Genomic DNA, 22,318 nt, shown 5'->3' with positions numbered 1-22,318 from the left:
AGGAAAGTGGCTACCTGGCCCCCAGGAGCCCTGGAAAGCAGGAGGGGTAGTTTGCAGCTGGCCAGAGGGCCTCCTCTGAGGGACACTGACCTCTGGTGGCTTAAAAAATAACAGCAGATGGAGAAACGAGGTTAAAACAAACATTTATTTAACAAATTATATTAAGATACAGTCACACAGTGAGACCTCCCTTTGCCAAGCAGTCACCTTGAATAAATACACAGGAGGCAGCTGTGCCTGGGGTCTTCGTCCCAGCCGCTCACAGGAGAACAAAGCCTGCTCTCCTGGTACAGATGGCCGCAGTTGCTCAAGGGCTCATGCCTAGAGCAGGTGGAGAAAGCTGGGCTGCCCTGATATGTGGGGTCACCTGAGAGGGAGCTGGGTGCAGTATCGGGAGCCCAGCTTCTTTATCGGGCTCTGGGGCTCAGTTGGACACAAACCAATTCTGTGAGTTCTGCCCTTCATGGCCCGGTGGCACATGGAGGCCCGTTTCTACCTGCTCCTGGGCCAGGAGTCCATAAATTCAGCAAGAGATGCTCTCAGGCTGGGAAGCTCTCAGGTGTAGGTGGGGGGCACACAGGACAATCAGACTATCGGCCTGACCCAAGCCCAGAACCCATGCCGTGGTGTGATGAAATCTCCACGGCCAAAGGAAGCCCACAGGGGTGGACACAGAGGCCAGGTGGTTGGCCCAGGGGCTTCGGGTCAGATTCTGTCTGTGCCCCAGGCTCTTCTTGTGACAGGACAAAGAGCACCCACTGTTGGGCTTGTTCGGGGGGGGTGACAGGAAATGTGCTTAAGACCACCAAGCCCAGTGGAAGGGAGAGTATGTGTGCTCAGTACCTCAGTCTCCTTGCTGGACGTCCTGACCTTGGCCACAGGTAGCCACAGGCTGCTAACCACCAGGGAGAAGGGTCATGGCTCTAACCTGCTTCCCCCAAGGAGAGTGAGGCTTTCACCTCTCCACGTGGCAGAGGGTTAGGCTGACATGAATTCTTAGGTTTAGTCTTATGATACATTTGCAGTGAACCTGGAGTCCCTCACCCCCTCCCCCGCCCCCCACCACACCTTGTCACCCATGTGCCATTTTCAAGGCCCTTAGGAAGGAACCAACTTTTCAGTGTGGGGATAGCGGGACAGGGAACTGTGCTCTGGTTAGCCATTTCAGGAGAGATGTACGTGCTTGGCAGCAGTTGTGGGACATGCTGGTGGGCGTGGGGAGGAGACCCACAGACAGGGACAGCTCTTCATGTCTCCCGGCGAATCCTTGTGCTCATCTCACGGTGCGCCTGCCGCATGGTACCCAGAGGCCACTCAGTGCTGCTGTGAGCCACAGCCCTACCTCCCAGAACTGGGTCTGCTGGATTCACACAGGGTGGACATGGGCACGCGCACACACAGGACCACTACCATCACCAGAAGACAAGAGACCAGGGGTCGGGTGCAACCTAGAACCTACCATGGACACCAAGTCACCCTCAACACTTCGGGAGCTAGAAGCTGTGGGTGCTCCCACATTCAGTCAACGTTCTTCTTCCACTAAGTCTGCAGCGTTCAGAGAGCTCCAGCTCAGAGCGTACGCTTTGCCCGCCTCCCTGGCTGAGTCCTGTGGGGTGCGTGCGTGGGCTGCAGAGTGTGCCTCCTCTCTCCAGGAGGCCCCTCACTTGGCCATCTGGGTCACCAACGAAAGGGTCCACAGTCTTCAGTTTCGTATTTCCAGGACCTGCAAGGACTGCAGGGGGAAGAGGGGGCCACCTGGCTTCACGTGGGAGGGTGATTTCCTAACCGGGGGATGGAAAGAGATGGTCGAAGCGTAAGAACTTAAATGAAGTGGTCAGGGGAGTCCAGAGCGCTGTGCCCGACCTTCCCCGGTAACTCAGACTGTGGGTGGTCGTCCCCTCAGTTGGGCCTCAGGTCACACAAGCCACTTGGTTTTACACCAGCAGTGGCAGACATGGGTCCTTGGGATACACAGCTTATGGAGCCGTCTGGGGTCAGCTTGTTAGCTCCTGTGAGCACCAGCGTGGCATCAGGCTTTGCTGGAGACGCCTATGTTGGGTCCATGGGCCTCTCGGGCACCACCTTGTCATGACCTGTGCTACCTGGAGAATGTGGTGCCCAGAGGCAAGGGTTGATGGGTACCCCATAGGGTGTGCTCACATCTAGGTGACCCCTTCTGACATAGAAATGAAGTACCATCAAGCAGAGAGGCTGGCTGACTGGGGAAGAAGGGCGGTCTACAGGGCCTGAGGGTCTGGAACAGGAGGGGCTGATGTAGGTTGGTGAGGTATTTTGGGGCCTGCCCCAGCTCATGCCGTCCTGTTGGCTTGCTCTTGCTCCTGATCCTTTTGCACCTTGGGCACCCACCCGCCTGTGGCTGTCTCTAGAGCTGTAATGGGAGAGGTTTGTACCAGCTGGTGAGTAGTTGCCCATGGCCACCGACCACTGGGCAGATCTTCACATCCACAGATACTCTGGGGACCAAGGTCAGCCAAGCCCTAAAAGCCAACTGTGGCAAAGCAGGGCATCATGGTGAGGCTGAGAGCTGGGACAGTGGTGACCACTGTTCCCATGGCAACACACGTAGGGTTCACCTTGGCACCTCAGGCTGACACCTGTGAAATGTCCTGGCCCGAATTCAGAGGCCTGGGACAGAAGGACTTTTCAAAACAGCAGATCCCTGGTGGGAGGTGCCTTCTAGACAGGGGGGTGGGTGTGGCTGTGAGGAGTTGGTGCCTTTGTGCCGTGCTCTGTGTCAGTCGCCACCAGGGCAGGGCAGCAGGCAGAGGCATATGGAGCGGCTGTTGGCAGGTGGATGTCCCACAGATGAGCCCTTTGTGGGGATGGCACCTGTGGCTGGGCACAGCACCCTAGCAGCCAAGGTTCTATCCAGGTAGGCACCCAGTCACCTCCACAGAAAGCGGGGTCCCGTCTGTGCTCTCTGGACGTCCAGTGTGTGGAGTGGGGGAAGAGCCCACAGCTGTCTCAGTGCATCATAGGCCTGCTTTCTCAGTGCCGTCATGAAATGCCTGGGCCACTTGGGCCTGCTGGCCAGCCGTGCTTGTTCCCAGGTAGCTGGGTCAGAAGCCATCAGTGCATCTTGCAGGGTCCTAAGTGAAGCAGTCAACCCTGGAGTCTTCCAGGAGGGAGCTAGTGGCTTTGTGGGATTTCTGTGGTCAGTGATGGTCAGTTGAAGGGTAGCCAGTGAGTGTCACTGGGTGGATGGAGTATGTGCCCAGGCCCTCATGGGTGACTCCAGGTAAGGGAGGAGTTTTCTTTCTTGGTGGGGTAAGTGGTCATCACACAGGAGCCTCTGGTCACTAACAGCACACACATTAGTCACAATTATGAACAACGTTCCCGGGGAGGGAGGGAAGTCTCGTCAGGCGAGCTGATGACCGTATCTGACCAAGCAGCTGCCCAGAGTCTCTTGGTCAGTGAGCAGGGGCAAGCAGAGTGGGCAGGTGAGGGAGGGAGTGACTCTCACCCCAGCCACCTCATCAGTAGTCTGGGCACCGGGTAGGAGACGTCTTCTCCCCCAGGAGGCTGTGGGCTCCTCAGGACTGGGGGATCTGCTGGCACCGGGTAGGGCTGGGTGGGAGCCGAGCTGCCGCGCTCTGCTCGGTGCGGAAACTGTACTCGTACTGCAAGAGAGGAAAGAGGCAGCAGTCAAGACACAGGCCCCCAGAGAAGTCCAGCTGAGCAGGTGAGGCTCCTGTGGAGCCTTAGACAGACGTCTGCAGGGTAGGCATCCAGGCTCTGTGTGTGTGTGTGTGTGTGTGTGTGTGTGTGTGTATGTGAGAGAGAGAGAGTCAGACAGACAGACAGACAGAGACAGAGAGAGGATGTGTGTATGAGGGGGGCTCAGGAAGTAAAACTCTCTGCTGTCTCTGCAGGGTGAGACTTGGGCATCAGCAGTGTCCACTGCGAGTGCTAACGGCAAGCTCACAGGAGAACCTTGTGCCATGCTGAGAGGCAAGTCCCTTCCTGCTGCTGTCCCTAATGGGGGCTACTGCCAGACTCTTGGAGACAGACTGAGAGTGGACTCCATGCCTGACCGGAAGCCTTTCCCAACCCTCAGGTCCTGGGACTCCTTGCTGTGTACCATCTATGACAGTCACCTCAGTGACCCGAGGGCCTCGGAAAGGGCTTCTGGGCTACTCTCACAACCCCTATACTCTTTGTAACCTTTCCTTACAGCATCCAGAGCCTTCCCTGGTGGGGACCCTCACAGCGACACAGACAGACCAAGCAGCAACTGGTGGTGGTGAGGGCGTGCTGGTGTGTGTGAGCCTGCCTCTGGCCAGCCATCCTGTTGTCATGAGCCAAGAGCCAGTCTGTAGAGGATTATTAACTCTTGTGCTGGAAACCCTAACTCTAGAGAGTGAACTCTGGCAGTAAAGACTCCAAGTCCAGCGTCCTGGGTGGGAGAGGGGCCCTGCCGTTCGCTCACTTGAAGGCGCATGGGGTGGGGGTGGCTTTGACAACCAAATGTGGGATGAGGGGAGCGGGGCAGGACAGGGTTTCTTATCCTGACAGAGGTGAGGCGGGGTTGTGGGATAGCCTGGGGTGCCCCATTAGGTGAGAAGCATTTATGTCAGTGGTTGCCAAACATATTCAATGGAGCAGAAGTGGTGAGTGGTGGAGGCTCTGAACACGCTCTCCGACAGAGGAGGTGCGTGAACGGCCATCTTTGAGCTCAGTCACACAACACTCAGCCTGTGGAGGAGGGCGTGGTCAAGCTGTAGCAGGAGAAGCTGCAGACCCAGTAGGACTGTGTGTCCACCAGCCTCACCACACACCCAAAGGGGGCTGCCCTGAGGAAGGAGCTGCTGGGGTCATGACCAAGGAGCCACTCAAGATGGCACCCATGTAACCTGTGAGTCCCGTCTCCCCATTCTGGGTCTTGGTGCACTCACTTCTAAGGGGGGTGTGGCTAGCCAATTCCAGGGGTGGCACAGGCCCATCCTTGGTGGCAAGCAGTTTCTACTACTCAGCTGGTGGCTATGAGGGGAGCCTGTCAGAGTGCCCACAGCTCCCCCTGCCAGGTTCCTACCCCCATGAAGGCACAGGACATCATCCCATCAGCCTAACACCATTTTGTCAGGCCATAGCCAGCTGGCTACCCAAGACGCTTCAGGCAATGGTGACACAACACTGCCACCTGGTGGCTGCCTAGGTGTATGCATGGCAGTGAACAGTAGCGTTGGCTTTATCTTACTCTGCTGGATGATGGTGTGGGAGAAGGAATGTTTGGAGGACGGGGGTCATGTTGGGAAGACTGTAAAGGCATAAGTTCTGTGGAATCCTTTGTTCCTAGGGCTCACAGAATAGTGGCAGAGGGGCCCAGGAACTTTCCATGTAACCCGGTGTACCTACCACCTCCTACGGTGGTTGTACAAGGCATAGGTCCAAGCAAGGGCACTTCCTGGAACAGGGGCCTTTCCCAGGGAAGAGCAAAACCATGGAACGGCAGAGGGGTAGGGGGGCTTAACGGTAGAGGCTTGAGGGTGGAGGGCCCAAGGGCTATTCCCAATAGGACAAAGGCCTGGAACATCAGGACAGCAGTTCAGACAGGAGGTACAGGCTGGGAAGAGGACAGGGATGTAGTTTTGCTGGTGGCTGGGAGAGAGTCCCCAGGAGTATCCAGGGGAAGAGGCAGTGTGTGTGTGTGTGTGTGTGTGTGTGTGTGTGTGTGTGTGTGTGTGTGTGTGTGTACGTAGCTGGACCACAGTGACAACAGCACGCAGTCAGAAGACAAAGAGGACAGGTCTATACCCTTGGGGTGGGGGTTGGAGGTCCTGGGGGTGGCATGAGAGGTGACACCCCGGGGTGAGATGCAGTGGATCCTGACCAGCCCTGGGCTAGCTGGGATTCGATTTTGAGTGGTGGTCATGGGGTAAGGGGTGGGTCTGAAATATGCATTTTCTAGTGGCTTTTAGGTGACTGTATGTTGGGGTCAGTTCGGAGAGCCAGCCTGACCAACATGACCATGGAGTGAGGCGGGGAGGGTAGGAGTGGAGTGGGAGGGCCAGAGGCTAGACCATGGTGGTCAGTGGGTAAGGGTGTACCCGCAAGGAGGAACTAAGGACAGGGAGGGTAGGGTTCCCTACTTTGGAATCCAGGGGTGAGATGCAGTGATTCTCAGATGGGGAAGGAAAAGGCCCATGCGCCAGCAGGGTCAGGGCTGGAGACACTGCTTGAGCTGTCTTGCTACCATTTCAGAAGAGGCCCTGCTGTGCCCAGCTCCCAGGGCAGAAGGCGGCCATTTCAGAAGCATGCTCTGCTGTGGGCTCCCAGGGTGGGAGGGAGCCCCCCAGGCAGTGGAACTTTCTTCATTTAATGCTGTCTGGCTGGCCTGGCCCCAGAACACCCTAGGCTGATTGGCACTGGGCACTGCATGTAGATGGGAGCTGCAGATTCCTGGGTAGTGGGCGGGGGAGCATGGCTGACCAGACAGTGGGACCTCCGTGCCTGTGGTGGCTGGGCATAGGAGTGGGTCTCTGGGTGGGGCTAGGACCCGCCATCCAGTTCATCCTTTCTTTTACACGTTGGCTTGGCATGGAGAAGGGAATTGCATGCACACACTTGCCTTTTCCTGCACTGTAGCCCAAGCACCCGGAGACCCTTGGGGCTGACACAACACACAGACAGCCCCCCCCCTTCCCTAGAGTTTTTTCCTTTTTAGGTTATCTTGGCTGGAAAAAGTCACCACCCCCACTCTTGTTTTCCCTAATTCCCCAAATGAAATTTCAACATATGTCTCCCGACATAATCCCCCGTAGGCTGTGGATAACCTTCCCACAGACGATGTCCTCCACCGCAGATTCTTCGTCCCCAAAATGTTTGCCCAAGAGACTAGGGCCGCTTCTGCAAGCCCTTTCACTCCCTTGGGCAAACAAAGAGTACCTTTGAAGGTGGATTTGAGCCTGGGTCTGTTTACTCAAGACATTAGTCTCCTGCATAAGGAAAACCTGCACTTGAGTACAAACAGCAAATCCTTTTTGAATTAAAAATATTTTCAATTAAAAAGCATTTGGTGTGCAGAGCCCAGTCCAGCTGAGCAGTGAAGGGCAGGGTGCCCTCTGGTGGACACAGTCTGTCATCGCAACTGCACTGCTGGCCTGGCCTAGGAAAGAGATATCACTGTCAGAGTCTGTAGGGGACTTTCCCAGAGCCCCAGGACCTTGTTCTAAGACAGCCTTAGTCCTCTTGGGCAGACAGGGCAGACAGGGCAGACAGTGGGTCACAATTTCCACAAACCCTTGCTTGCCATGAGACTAGCATTGTGTTAGGAGGAGGTGACGGCATCATAGAAGCTAGGTCACTGCAGCCTCCAGGAAAAGGGGTGACTAGCTTCTCTTGCCACTCACAGGGGAGCTGTGGGAGGCATTGGGATGATTTGTGCCAACACAACAACAACAGCAGTGCTTGTGCCAAAGAGGCAGAGATGGGGAAGGCAGTGCCATTTATGAAAGGTCCTGGGTCCTTTCAATGGTTGGTGAGGGAGGCACGCCTGACACAGAAGTGCTTGCTACCTGCCAAGGGGGCAGTGGTGGAGGCGGGGCTGGGAAGCACACGTTGTATCTGCCCTGGCCTCCTCCTCTCCTGATCCAGTGCCAGTCATATCCACCAGGGGACAAGGAAGACAGGGACAGGAAGGTTTCTTTCTACACTATACTCTGCAGATGGGAAGCAAGTTGTGTGTGTGTGTGGGGTGTCCCGACATCCTGAGACCCCAGAGTGGGCCAGGGCCAGCACTGTCACAGAGGGACACCTGGAGCAAGTGCTGAGCTGGACAGGTGTCATGCCCACCCCTGATGGGCTGCAGTAGGACATGGGGCCAGGTGACAGCCAGAGCAGAAGCAGGTTGCAAGGCACCAGATCATAGAACGCACTGGACGAGTGTGGGCCAGTCTGGGGCCCCAGGTAGGGCCATGCATGTAGGGCCAGAACATGTACAGAGATGGTTCAGGGGTGGGGAACAGTGGAGGGAAGGCTCAGACGACCTAATGCCAGGGTAGAGGGAACAGAAGAGGCTAGACCAGGCAGCCTGGGATAGCTATGAATTCAGTCTAGAACAAAAAAAAAAAAATCAATTTATGAAAACATCATGATATAGTTCACTTACTATTAGTTTTTAAAGACAAGGTTCCTCTGTGTAGCCCTGGCTAGCCTGGAATTTACTATATAGACCAGGCTGGCTCCAAATTCACAGAGATCTGCCTGCTTCTGAAGTACTGGTATCAATGGCGTGCACCAACATCCCTAGATCAAGTTTTTAAGTTGTTTTGGACTCAATCATGCTGTTCTTGAGGATGAGCTTCGTAAATGACTGTGGCCCAGAGACGCTGAAAGGCTGGACACGGCAGCCCATCTGCTTCCCTTGGGCTATTCTGTCATCCCCCACCTCCCAGGCACTGCCATAGCCTGAACTCAAACCGGTATCCCATTTGTAAATACATTCTCAGTCCCCAGCCCTTCCTCACCCACAGCTCAACCTTCAGTGAACCCCCATTCTGCAAGGCGCCCTTTCCATTCTGGGCTTCATGTTCTTCAAGCTGTGTCTTAGATCTGGGGTTCAACCCTGGGGAAGGACTGGAGCAGGCCTGCTGTGGGCGGGCCTGCTGTGGGCGGGCCTGCTGTGGGTGGGCCTGCTGTGGGCGGGCCTGCTGTGGGCCGGCCTGCTGTGGGCGGGCCTGCTGTGGGCCGGCCTGCTGTGGGTGGGCCTGCTGTGGGCGGGCCTGCTGCACTGCTTTCCTGGGATGGGCTAGCTTAGACTTTGCATCCGCCTTCTAACAAGAACTCTAGATATTCTACTCAGCAGCCCAGGCCAGGAACTTCTGGACGCAAACGACAGAGAGGAGAAGGACTCGAGTCCATGTGTTGGCAATGTTTTCTACGTGAGTCTGTGTCCCCTGCTTCTTAGACATGGGCAGACTGGGTGAAAGCAAGGCCCAGCAAGACTGTCAGAGGCAAAGCGGGGGAGCTGGGTCCCTAATGGGGCAGGATGGCCAGCGCCATGGCAGCGAGCACACCGGCTCTGTCCTTTCTCCATGTGGACTCAGCAGAGCCACACACTACCTGACTCCCATGGAGTGACCGTCGGCCTCCATGCCTCTCCTGGAGAGAGGTGTACACTTCCTAGCGGGGCAGAGGATTAAAGCTGCCACATCACGGCAGCAGCAATATCACTGTCAACGGGGACACATCATGCAGCAAGGTGAAAAGTTCTGAACCATGACTATTAAAAGTTGAGAATGAAAGACAGGCAGGGGATCCACACAGCTGAAAGAGAACAGGGGAGCAAGCTTCCTCAATGGACACAAATAGCCTTCTCTTGCTGTGGTCCCAAGGGCAGGCACCTGTGGGTGCCGCCTGCTTGTTAGGGAGGCCTAGGGATTGGGCAGGACTGTGGGAGATGTGCGTGTGTGTGTGTGTGTGTGTGTGTGTGTGTGTGTGTGTGTGTGTGTGTGCGCGTGCGCGCGCGTGCGGAACTGGAAACCACAGCTGTGGTTGGGATGGCATTTCAGAATTCACGTGAACATCAACAACAACAACAAAAGGCTGTCTGTAATGCCCCCTCCTCTAGGGCATTGCAGAAAACACTCGAAGAGACACTGCCTTCCAGGTAGGGATTGCAAAGCCACCTGGGATGTCCTGTCCCACTTCATCTTTGTTACAATGCTCACATTTGTCACCTCTGCCTGGCAACTTTTTCCAGCTCTGCTTGGGGGATTGCTGTACTTCAACATGTGGGATAAAAGTCCCAAAAACCAGAAGAAAAAATTGGAAATCCTCCTTTGAAGGACTAGCAAAAACCAACCATTCACCTCAATTCTGGTTCTGCACAAGTAGGCGTGTTGATGACGTAACCCTGCCAGAGAATGCGGACTTGGAGCCCATCTCTGCTGTGGCTATGATTCCACAGCTCCAGGCCACCATGCTGACAGACTGTGGTAGCCACTCTCAGGTGCTGCTGCCTCCAGAAAACTCAAAAGATGGAGCAGTGGTTCTCACCTGTGGGCTGCAACCCCCTGGCAAACCTCTCCCTCAAAAAATGTTTACATATGATTCCTAACAGTAGCAGGATTACAGTTATGAGTAGCAATGAGATTTTCACGGTTGGGGGGTCACCATGACAGGAGGAGCTGTATTAAAGTGCCACAGCACTGGGAAGACCGAGGAAGACACTCAGTCATTAAGAGAACTGAGTTTGGATCCCAGCACCCACACTGGGTGGCTTGCGGTTCATAACTCCAGCTCCATGGAGTCCGATTCCATCTTCTGGTCCTCAAGTGCACCCTCATACACATGGCAGAGGCAAAATACAAAACTCCTTTTAAAGACAGTGGGGACTCGGCATGGTGCCGCATGTTAATATGCAGGGAGGAAACGCAGCCGTGCCCACAGGTGGTTTTTCAAAGCCAGTCGCTGAGAGGCTGCCACCCGTCTCAATGAGATTATGCAGGGAAGAGAAACTCATGGCCAACTCTCAAACAGGAGAAAAGAAAACACACAGGGTAACATAACGACCACTAAACAGGCCTGGGGACCTGCAAGGGCCAGCTCAGGGGAAGGGTACACCAGGGAGGGGACAGGGCAGTGTCTGGGCTGTTGTCTGTGGTGAGGTGACAAGGAGGAGAGGTCTGCTCTAGAGCACAGGAGCTTTCTCTATTCACGGGACAGATGAGCCGGCACAAGCAACAGCCCTGCTGACAGGAGCCACGGAGACACAGGACACCCAGTCATGTCCTGAAAACAAACGGGAGGGGACTGGGCATGGGGCTTAGTCAGTACAGTGCTGGCCCAGCATGCACAAAGGCCTGGGTTTGATCCCTCGCACTGTAGAAACCGGGCATGGTGCTGCATGCCTGTAACCTAGCACTGGGAAGTAAAGACGAGAGGACCAGAAGCTGAAGGCCATCCTCAGCTGGCAGAGAGTTTAAGGACAGCCTGGGCTACTTGAGACCCCATCTCAAAAGAACAACAAAAAGAAACACATGAGAATTCATTAAAGAAAACTCTTTGGCTTCCCATCGGCCAGTATGCAAAGACCCAGGTAAGCAGGTGGACAGGAATGTAAAATGTCTGTTAGCCATCCTATTACCCACGAGTTCAGTGAAGTTTTAACAAAAACAGAACTTGGGGCCCTTTAGGGCAGGGCTCTCTCTCCACAGTCTCATTCTCAGCAGGTTCAGTGCTTGGTGGTTCTTGTTATTACAGTAACAAGATTGGGGGATTCAGACTCCTCCCTCTCAGGCAGACCCCTCCCCTCTCAGGGAGAACCCCTCCCCTCTCAGGCAGACCCCTCCCCTCTCAGGCAGACCCCTCCCCTCTCAGGGAGAACCCCTCCCCTCTCGGGCAGACCCTTCCCCTCTCAGGGAGAACCCCCTCTCCTCTCAGGCAGACCCCTCCCTCTCAGGGAGAACCCCTCCCTCTCAGGCAGACCCCCCCTCAGGCGGATCCTCCCCCTCAGGGAGAACCCTCCCTCTCAGGCAGACCCCTCCCTCTCAGGCAGACCCCTCCCCTCAGGAGAACCCCTCCCCCTTTAGGGAGAACCCCTCCCTCTCAGGGAGAACCCTCCCCTCTCAGGCAGACCCCTCCCTCTCAGGCAGACCCCTCCCTCTCAGGGAGAACCCTCCCCTCTCAGGCAGACCCCTCCCTCTCAGGGAGAACCCTCCCCTCTCAGGCAGACCCCTCCCCTCTCAGGGAGAACCCTTCCCCTCTCAGGGAGACCCCCCCCATCCCTCCCCTTTTAGGCAAATGGTGAGATGGCTTAACAGGTAAAGGCGCTTGCTACCAAGTCTGATGACCTGAGTTCTATTCCTAGGACCCACATGATGGAAAGCTGCAAATTGTCCTCTGCCCTCTGTATGCATACACCCAAAATAAATAACACACTGAAAACCACTGATGGAAGATGGGCGGTGGTGGCACACGTCTGTAATTCTAGTTTTCTGAGGTGGAGGCAGGAGATTCATGAGTTTAAGGCCAGCTTGGACTGTATATCAGGACCCTCTCTCAAAATAAAACAAGACAACAGAAGAGTTTGTGCAATTGCCCCTGGTCGGAGGGTTGGAAGCTTTGGATGGAATAATCAGGCCTCTCATTAGGAAAATCCCAGGGGCGCACAGAGGGAACTCAGCTAACCCACTGCATGTGAGAGCATAGCACAGAGCAAGAGAGAGAACAGAAGGCATGGGAGAAGCCCCAAGGTGCACCTGGGAAGATGGGAAAAGATCACATGGAGAGCTCGCAGAAGAAAATGATCGGAAAACTGCCTAAACCTTGGAAATAAAGCCAGCTCTTTTCTTTCCAGTACATGCCAAATGGATCAAGGAGTGGTAAGTGTTTAATATTTTAGTTTTTAAAAATATAAAATACAGAAGGGAATGCGGTGGTTTTTTATTATAAGAATGCCATGAAAACAGAACCCAAAGCATTTCCCCAGCCCCAAGGTTGCCATCTTTAAAGCATAAAGGGCTCATAAAAATAAGAGGGGAGGAGTTTGGCTGAGAGGGGTGGGGTCCGACTGAGAGGGGAGGGGTCTGACTGAGAGGGGTGGGGTCTGACTGAGAGGGGAGGGGTCATCCTGAGAGGGGTGGGGTCTGACTGAGAGGGGAAGCTCCTCCTTGCAGTCGATAACAAAAACCACCAAGCACTGAACGGGCAAAGAATAAGGGACTGGAGAGCCCAGCGTTAAGGGGACATTTGTGTCACACCGCTCAGTGAGGCTCTGGGGTCTTGGAGGAGAAGGGGACTGAAAGACTTCTAAGAGCCTGCAGTCAGGACTGGAGAGGTGGCCCGGCAGTGAGGAATGTACACTGCTCTCACAGAGGACAGAGTTCTCACAGAGTTCTGTGGTGCTGTTCCCAGCTTAAGTTGGGCGGCTCACGGCTGCCTTTAACTCCAGCTCCAGGGGGATCTGGCGCATCTGGCTTCTTCGGGTGCACTCACATGCATACGCCACCACACAACTAAAAATAAATTCCTAAAAAATAAATAAAAGCAGCCAGAGGCCCTCAATAACATCAAGACAACGGTGTTACTCAGGCACCAGGCTAGATGAACATGAGCTCACAACAATTGTGATGGTATGGTAAGACGAGTGCAGACTCCAGTCAGACAGAATCCTTACGTCAGGGGTTAAGGTGGACACGAAATCCCACTCCGAGATGAAAAAATATTGATAATTGATAGCTGCTGGGAGGGGGAGAGTCTTCATCGATGTGACCTCTCGTGGGATGACCACATACTAGGGCAGACTCAAATGTCACCGAAGGCTAGTTGGGTAGCACAAACAGACTCAAGGAAAAAACAAAACAAAACCAGAAAACAAAAAATCAGAAATCTCAAAGTTGGGTTGGGAGGGTGGAAATGGACGGGGGATTGGGGTTGAATATATTCAAAACATATCATACGAAAATTTCAAAGAATTAATAAAAATATTACTAAAAAGCACTGAAAAAGGAAAAAAGTTAGAGACATGATTCTCAACCTGTGGGTCACGACCCCTTCGGGGGACTCAATCTTCTCACAGGAGTCACATATAAGATATCCTGCAAGGGGCTGGGGATTTAGCTCAGTGGTAGAGCCTTTACCTAGGAAGTCGCAAGGCCCTGGGTTCGGTCCCCAGCTCCAAAAAAAAAAACCAAAAAAAAAAAAAAAAGATATCCTGCAAATCAAATATTTACTATATCATTTATAATAGCTGCAGGATACAGTTATGAAGTAGCAACAAAATAATTTTATGGTTGGGGTCAGCACAACATGGGGAACGGTAGGTATTGGGAAGGTTGAGAACCACAGGCTTAGAGGGTAGTGTTTGCTGTGTGCATATGAAAACCTGGGTTTGGATCCCCAGAACTCACACAGCCAGGCTTGCCAGTGTGCCCTGCAAGGCCCACACTGTGCAGGAGTGTCCCTGGGTCTCACAGGCCAGCTGCACTAGACAGCAGCTCCAGGCTCAGTGAGAGACCTTATCTCAAACGCTAGGTGGAGGGTGACAGAGGGGGCACTTAATGCTGACCTCTCAACTCTGCACAGATCGCTGCATGGGTGAATGTATCCCCATGCACCCCGAGGAGGGGAAAGGTGAGGAAAAGGGAGGGGTGAGTATTCCATAAGCTGTAGGGAGCCAGGAGCAACACGTAAGCAAGCAGTGGACAGCCAATGATGACAACAGACCAGTGTGGGGACCGTGGGGACCGCCACCTTTAGCATAGTCTCCGGGCTCAGTTGGAATGTAGAGAAAGCTAGCCTTGTGTTCCTTTGGTTGGGGCTTAAGTGGGCTCGTCTCCATTTGGGAAGCAAACTAATATTTCTCCTTCTAAAGAAAGCCATACCCAGGGGAGCAAAGCCACACACAGCAGATCAAGTTACACACACTGAGAGAGAGGGAGTCACTGGGGATGACCCCAGAGTCACTCAGTGGCTGACTGGCTAAATATATACACACGAGGGCATGGCACGTGGGGTGAGGATGCACCCCACAAAGCCACAGACCAACAGCCCCCAGTGCCAAGCATGAGAACCCTGAAATGTCCTCCTCAGCTGTAAAGTTGGTGAAGCACCACGAGGAACAGCGTGGAGAGATGTGCCTGAGGGCAGTGGTGGCGCCTATACCTCAGAGGTAACCCAAGCCTAACTCAAACTTAGCCTGCTGGGCTCGGGACGGGCAAACTCATGCCTGACACCGGAAACCTAGACAACTACCTTCCTGTGGCTGGTGAGGACCCTAGAAAGGAACGTACTGTTGTCAGTGATGGTAACTTCCGACAGCGTTCTAAATCCTTCCCCTGATGCCTGCAGGTAAGTGTGGCTCTTACTCTTCATCCAAGAAGACAAGAGCATTCCAGGCGCCACAACTGGCCAAAATGCAGAGACCGCCTGACTGTGGGGTGCCCAGGCCCAGCTGATAAATATATACACCCTCTACCCTAAAGATTCAAGGAGCCCTGCAGACAGCACAGGGAGGGGCCTGGGAGAGGCGAGACTGTCAAAGTCGGCGAGCCAGGATGCGGCTACAAGATGGTGTCTTCTATTTGAGGCAGGGAGTTGTACCTTTTAAATCTCAACAGTATGGCTGCTCATACAAGACCTGCCTGGTGAAAGATGCTATGAGCTGACATCCCAGTAGGGGTGGGGAAAATCTCACATGGCTCCAACATGAGTGCAAGTGCTATCAGCTGAGGATGGGAGGCCAGTCTTCCAAAAGGTGAGCCCCGGATGGGCAAGCCTATGTGGTCGGCCAGTCCACGTGGTCATCCTAAACACAAAACCAACTCACAATGCTAAATGGACTCAGGAGGGTGTGTGTGTGTGTATGTGTATGTATGTGTGTATGTATGTATGTATGTATGTATGTATGTATGTGAGTGTATGTGTGTGTATGTATGCATGTGAGTGTGTGTATGTATGTGTGTGAATGTATATGTGTGTATGTGAGTGTGTATGTATGTGAGTGTGTGTATATGTGTGTGTGAGTGAGTGTATGTATGTGAGTGTATGTGTGTGTATGTATGCATGTGAGTGTGTGTATGTATGTGTGTGTGAATGTATATGTGTGTATGTGAGTGTGTATGTATGTGAGTGTGTGTATATGTGTGTGTGAGTGTGTGTATGTATGTGAGTGTGTGTGTATGTATGTATGTGAGTTTGTGTGTATGCATGTGAGTGTGTGTATGTATGTGAGTGTGTGTATGTATATGTGTGTATGTGTGTATGTATGTATGTGTGTGTATGTGAGTGTGTGTGTATGTGTGTGAGTGAGTGTATATATGTGAGTGTGTGTGAATGTATGTTGAGTGTATGTGAGTATGTGTATGAGTGTGTGTGAGAGTGTGTGTGTGTGTGTAACTGAAAAGGTCATGGAGTTGAAAGGGCATGGGAGAATGCAGGAGAAATACAGTATTCTTGTATAACATTCTTGAAAAAGAGTTTGTTTTTTTAAAGGCAGGGAACCCAGCCAGTAGAAGGAATGGGCTGCAAACTGCATTTTGGCCAGTTGTGGCTTCTGAAATGGTCTCCATCTGCTGCAAAAGAAGCCTCTTTGATGAAGGGAGAGCTACACTATCTGTGGGCATAGGGGAGGGATTTAGAATGAGCAGGAGTGGGAAGCAGGTTACAGAGCTGTGACTGACAGCTTCCTGGTGTAATGTTGGTTAGATGTGCGTGTCTGAGGAAGGCAGCAGAGGTTAGTCACTCTTTACTTCACGTGTTTCTCAGTTTGTATTTGTGTGTGTGTGTGTGTGTGTGTGTATGTGTGTGCGCGCGCCCGCGCGCGTATGCATGTGTGTCTGTAGGGGAAACACAAAACATTAAAAAGCTGATGCCTTGGTAGGAAGAGATGGCTCAGTTGGGAAAGTGTCTGTCACACAAGCATGAGGGGCTGAGTTCAGACCACAAGCACCCACATAAAGGCCGGTGGTGGGAGAGCCCAGTGGTGGGAGAGCCGAGGCAGTCAGACCTCTGCAGCTCACTGGCAAAGCTAGTCTAGCTCAGTCAATGAGCTCCAGGCTTCGTACAAGATGCTGCCTCGAAAACTGAGGTACAGAGAGAATCAAGGAAGATTCTGCCTCCACCTCCTCCCATAATGATCTCCAACTGGGAGGAGTCCCAAGTTTGCTTCAAATGATGCCACACCAGTGAGGTCCTCTTCAGTGGAGGATTAACGCTGGTCTGTGGCATGATTGTGGGTGCATGGCTGTGGTCAGCAGGATGTGGCACGGTGAGCCAAACCCACCACACGCTGGAAGGCATCTTTTATTACTTTAGAAATGCCATCTAACCTATTAGGTTCTTTAAGAAAATTAGAAATTTCTCTTTGCAGCTGCAGCCATTGTCTGTGTGCGGACAGTGCAGTGAGGCACAGTGACGCCGTCAGCTGACCGGCACACTCCTGCGTGCCAGGCACCGTCCTCTGGAGTTTCTTTGTTTTGAGCCAGTGTGAGCTCTGTAAAAATCAGGATGGCAACTGGGGCCTTCGAAGAACACACAGGAGTTTAGAAGAGCCTGCTGGATTAGTCACATTTAGTGAACAAGGTAGGAAGATTTGTTTCCCCGAATATTTTGCCTTCCTGGCCGATAATAAAGCTGTTGAAAGGACACAGGTTGAAGAACATCTGACCTAGCACAGGCAGCCCTGTAAGCCACTGCAGTTCAAGACGCGACCAGTAGAGGGCGCAAAGGGACCACATATTTCTGTGGGTGCAACTCAGCCGCCATCCAATCCGTTCATGTTCATAAGCACGAGGAAAGCTTATCCAAAAGCAGAAAGGAAGGAACAACTGGGCTGGATCCGCGCACTTCGCTGCGATAAAACTGGGACTCTGCCATTTCATTGTGAATGCAAACCCACCTGGCTTCGCTCCAGCAGACACAGCTCCCCAGCCCGCCCTAACCTCGCTCATTCGAAGAGGCCCCAACAAAGTGGACCTCCAGAAGTTGAATTTGAAAATTCTTTTAACCTCACGCTGCCAAAAGTGGTTCCGTTAATTTCACCTCTGAGTCGTGACGTAAACGCTAGCGGGATCGGCCCCGAGCTAAATAAGCAATAAGCCCATTTTTCAACACACAAACACATAAAGATGTCAGCTCAAACTGTTTACTAATTAACACTTAAAAAGACACAAATTAGCTATGCCTGGCTAAGAGCAATTATAATCAAGACGAATTCCTCTAGTCATTTGGGAACTGGAGAAAAAAAAAAAACCTAATTGCTGGAACCAATGTTTTAAAAACTGAAATCATGCCAGTTAGCAAATATGTTCATTTAAAGAGTATCTCACGTGACTACACTCCTGAGGCCTGGCTACAAACTCGAGAACAAGGATAATATTTAGGGATAAAATTAAAATTTTAAGCTCTCTTAGATTTATAACTTCTTCATTAAATATGTCTGCGAACAGCAACCCATAAAAACCTGTAGCAATTAAGTGGTTAAATGAACTGCCTCCCTTGTCGATTTTAAGGGGGTGATTAATATTAGATGGTCCCTCTGCTAATGAGACTCTCCTCTCCGGTTTTCATGTCCTCTGAAAATGGAGGCTGTCTGTTCCAGCAGGAAGCAAGGTAGGCCAAGGAGAGACCACTAGCCACAGCCCCATGCCCCTTGTGAAGGGTTCTGGGTGAGCCTGTTCACACGGAGACCGCAGAGACCGACTGGCTTCCCAGAGCCAATGCTCTTTCACTACAGGGGTCGTTGCTTCTGATTTAAAAAGGTCTGTGTGGGACGAGACTTCCAGACCCTGTATCTCCACCCTGGGATGGAGAGGGTGGTGAGGTCGGTCTGGTTGGGGTGGAGTCCCATGGTGACACAGGTTGGTGGAAGGAAACAGAGGACTGAGCCAGCCAGGGCAGGGATGGTTTGAGGAGGTGGCTGGAGAGAGAGTGGGGCACGCCCACACTAGCTGCGACAGGGAATCCATCAGATGGAGAAATGGGACAACTGCTTACAAGGGAAATAAAGAGCCGCGGAGACGGGGAATATTTATATGCCCATCTACTCACTCAGAGGGAAGACGCTTCATCATGGATCGCTGCGGAATTGCATTTTTTCCTTGCTCCTCAATGGAGCAGCTTTTGCTGGGGCGGGGGTGGGGTGGGCAGTGTGGCTTTGAGAGGACAGTAGCCCCACGCTTCCTTCCCACAGAGGCAAGAAAACAAGATGGAAGACACATTGTGTCAGGTCAGAAAACTTTGCTGTGACTCCTTGATCACCTCCCTTGGGAAGGGGGGGACAGCAGAAATCATTCTATTGCCTTGGCAGGTATCTTGCTGAGGCCTCCATGAAGATGGCAGACAGGAGTACGTGCCAAAGCTCTGAGAGCTCAGAGACTGCCAGCGTTCGGGCTGGGTTACTTTATTAATCATGGCTTCATCCATTTCCACCACCCACATCTCAGCGTGTGCCTGAAGGCTGGAGGTTTTGTGTTTTCGATGACCCCCTCCCTTGCCACATTGCCGCATGATGGTTTGTGTTTTAAACACCACCTTTCCTGGGTGTCTTCCTGTGACGTAAGGGCTGTGCGCACTGTACTGCCAGGAAGCTCTGCGATGTGAGAGCGGAACGCTTGAAGGCCTGCCTCTGCCAGCTGTGAGGTGCCCGATAGTGAGTGACACTATGCTATGGGGCACTGTCCCAGGAGGCCTGTGCTCCAGCTGGGCTTGGGAGGCAAAGGGATTTCTCTGAGGTTTGGGCGTGGATGCAGAGATGAGGTGATCCCTGGATTCCTGCTACCTTCCAACAAGCTTCAGGCTCAGAGAGACCCTGGCTCAAAACAATGAAGTGGGAAGGTGAGAGAGGAGGACCCCTGGAGCCACCTGCTGGCATCCTTGTCTGGCTTCCTGCATAGCCCTCTGTGAGTTCAAGACCAGCTAGAGTTATATACCGAGACCCTGACTCAAACAAACCACAAAACAACTATGGGTAGATGTGGCATTCAACACCTGCAGACGGGGGACCTGACCCTGTCCGTGACACATCACTTAGATCGACACATGGTCCTTGACCACAGACATGTGCACTTCATGCCTGTGTCCTGCCTATAAAAGCATCATGTGGCCTCCACCATCAACACATGGCACCAGACCCTGGACACGTGCATATTCTGCAGTGTCCCAAGCATGATACCACGTAGCCTCCACCATCAACACATCCATAAGGGAACCTGGGGAACTTGGAGTTTGAGTGCCGATTGGCAGGCCATGCTGCCAGTCAGAACACTGCTTCCTCTGTTTGCCCGGCCTGCCAGCATGGAAGTCGCACTCTTCCTTGAGTTTTGTGCAGCACCAGGGGACTCAGTGTACATCAAGGTCATGGTGGCACCTGCACCGGGCAGGTGTCCTTGCTGGTAGCTGGCCATTTGTCTGAGGTGCTTGCTTCGTTTCTAACTATTGTTAGGCCAACAGGGCTAGCAGCTCCACAGCAGACCTGCTGGGGAAGGTGAGTGGCAGACAGGGCTGGACTGAGTTTCAGAACGTCTCCATGGCTACGTGGGGTGTCAGGAGAGCATGCTCTGTGAAGTGGTTTGAATGAAAATGGCCACTACAGGCTCGTATACTTGAATGCTTGGTGTGTAGATGGTGGGGAGTTTGGAAGTTTGAGGAGGCAAGGCATGGCCTTGGGCGTCGCTGGGGTGGGTATGGTTTCAAAACTCCCAGCGGACCTAAGTCTGTGAGATTATGGATCAAATGGAGCACTCAGCTCTGCTGCTCCAGTGCCATTTGCCTGCCACCATGCTTCCTGCTGTGACCTTCATGGACTAACCCCCAGAGATTGTAAGCCAGCCCTCCATGAAATGCTTTCCTCTGTAAGTTCCCTTGGTCATGGTGTCTTTTCCTAGCAATACGACGATGACTAAGATATAGCCTACTGTTGGATGGACAGACTGACCGGTTGGAGGGAATATATCCAACAGACTACATTTGGTCCTCGTGTTTTCCCAGGAGCCACCTGCTGACACTTTAGTCAGGGTCAGGGACTCTGGCTGTCCACTCAACCTTAGTCCAGGTTTCTTTTGCAGGGTGGCTGGACACCTTGCTCCCCAATGTGGGAAAGAGGCAGGGGCAGGATCTTAGGAGATGTTCAGGTCTTCAGCCTGTGCCCCAAACTCGAAGGTAGTTATCTAGGCCAGCGAGATGGCTCACTGAGGGAAGAGGTTTGTCGCTAAACGTGAGAACCTGAATGCTATCCGTGGAACTCATATGATGGAAAGAACAGACTTAAGCAAGTATCATCTGACCCCCACACACGATGTGTCAGGCTCCCACTGCCACAAAATAAACAAATATATAAAAACTGGAGGTAAACCCCTGCCTTAAGCATTCTACCTTTTGATTTGTTTGGGGGCTATGGTTTAACAAGTTGTAAATACAAACAGGGAGCAGAGCATATTTCTAATAGGCTGTGGCTTCTTCACCAAGGCATCCATGAAAAAGGGAAAAACGGATGTCCTGACATAGGCAGCACCATGCCTGGGGACACTCGTTCTAAGGGACACCCTTCTTGCAGTGTGCACTTCCCACCACACTCCCCCACCTTTCCTCATCTTCCGTAAAGCACCTTTAGTGTAATTCAGCAGCGAACGCAGGTCTTACCAAGACTAACAGTGAGAAACAGAATGAGGCTCTGCCAGGCCGGATGGCATCCCTCAGCTGCAGACCTGGAGGGCAGACACGACCTATTGCCTGCTGCCCCAGCCCCAGGGGGAGAGAGGACAGTGATGCTATGTACTCTGCAGGCTCAGGCCCTGCTCCAAAGCCAGCCACCTCAGCAGAGCCCTGCTAAGCACTGCTGGCATTCCCATGGCTATGCCACCTGACAGAAAAGGCTCGGAAAAGCCAACCAGAAGCGTTGGGATCAAGCCCAGGAGCTCCTTCCAGAGCTGTCCGCAACACCTGGTGGTGTGTCTAGGAAGAAGCCATTCCCGACCCCGAGTGCTGAGGTGAAGAAAATAACCATAAGGACATTGATTGGCCAGGGTCCTGCCCCTGGTAGAGGAGAACCTATGACTGGCCAGGGTCCCGCCCCTGGGGTAGAGGAGAACCTATGACTGGCCAGGGTCCCGCCCCTGGGGTAGAGGAGAACCAATGACTGGCCAGGGTCCCACCCCTGGGGTAGAGGAGAACCTATGACTGGTCAGGGTCCCGCCCCTGGGGTAGAGGAGAACCTAGACATTTGGTGTTGACGTCAGATGCCCTGGCCTGACAATGGGGTCTATCTACTCACTGCATTCAGAACCCAGGTGGACCAGCTTCTAGTCCCCACTATTTCTTCCAGCCTGGAGAGGCTCCCTTTGGGGGACTTCCAGACATAGGATAGGACTAGGCCCCAATCTTGCCTCATACAAAAGAGGAAGAAGGTCACTTGGTCACTTGGGGTGAGAACAAGACAGCCCCAAATTGTAGGATTGTGCCCACAGTAAGTGCTTAAGAAAAAGACGCTGCTTCCAAGGGCAGGGATGGACAGGATGGCAGGGAGGGATGCTGATAGCCCTTCCTCGAGCATCCAGCCCTAGCAGTGGGTACCAGTTGCCTCCAGAGTTGTCCATCTGTTCACACAGCACCAGCTGACACCCTTTGAGATAGCTTCTCCCATTGCCCCAGCACAGACCCGGGGGTGGCTGCCTGTCAGGCTGCTCCAATGCCTGTCTATGTGACCCTGCTCTGTCCTGCACTCCCACTGCACCTGGAGCAGGCCACTCTCACAAAGCCTCCCTCGCTACCCACGGCTTCATCCCTAGAGGAGGCCTGCCCAAGGCTGGGACCCTGGCAAATGCTCTTCTGAGCAGATGGACTGCAGAACCATTTTAAG

At 53.1% G+C, this 22,318-nt stretch overlaps 1 protein-coding gene across 2 annotated transcripts in view; it reads right to left on the bottom strand.

Moving 5' to 3' along the window:
• Positions 1–124: 124 nt before the first annotated feature.
• Positions 125–22,318, bottom strand: part of Mvb12b (multivesicular body subunit 12B) — a 159,481-nt gene continuing 137,287 nt past the window's right edge. For both annotated transcript variants that reach the window (XM_032902692.1, XM_032902691.1), the window contains exon 10: positions 125–3,644. In XM_032902692.1, the coding sequence (XP_032758583.1) occupies positions 3,558–3,644 (87 nt within the window). In that variant the 3' untranslated portion in view covers positions 125–3,557. The remainder of the gene's footprint in view (positions 3,645–22,318) is intronic.

Source organism: Rattus rattus, chromosome 5 (genome assembly GCF_011064425.1).
Source record: "Rattus rattus isolate New Zealand chromosome 5, Rrattus_CSIRO_v1, whole genome shotgun sequence".
Lineage (NCBI taxonomy): Eukaryota > Metazoa > Chordata > Mammalia > Rodentia > Muridae > Rattus > Rattus rattus.
The sequence above is the reverse complement of the archived record's forward strand: the minus strand, read 5'-3'. Positions and strand labels throughout refer to the sequence as shown.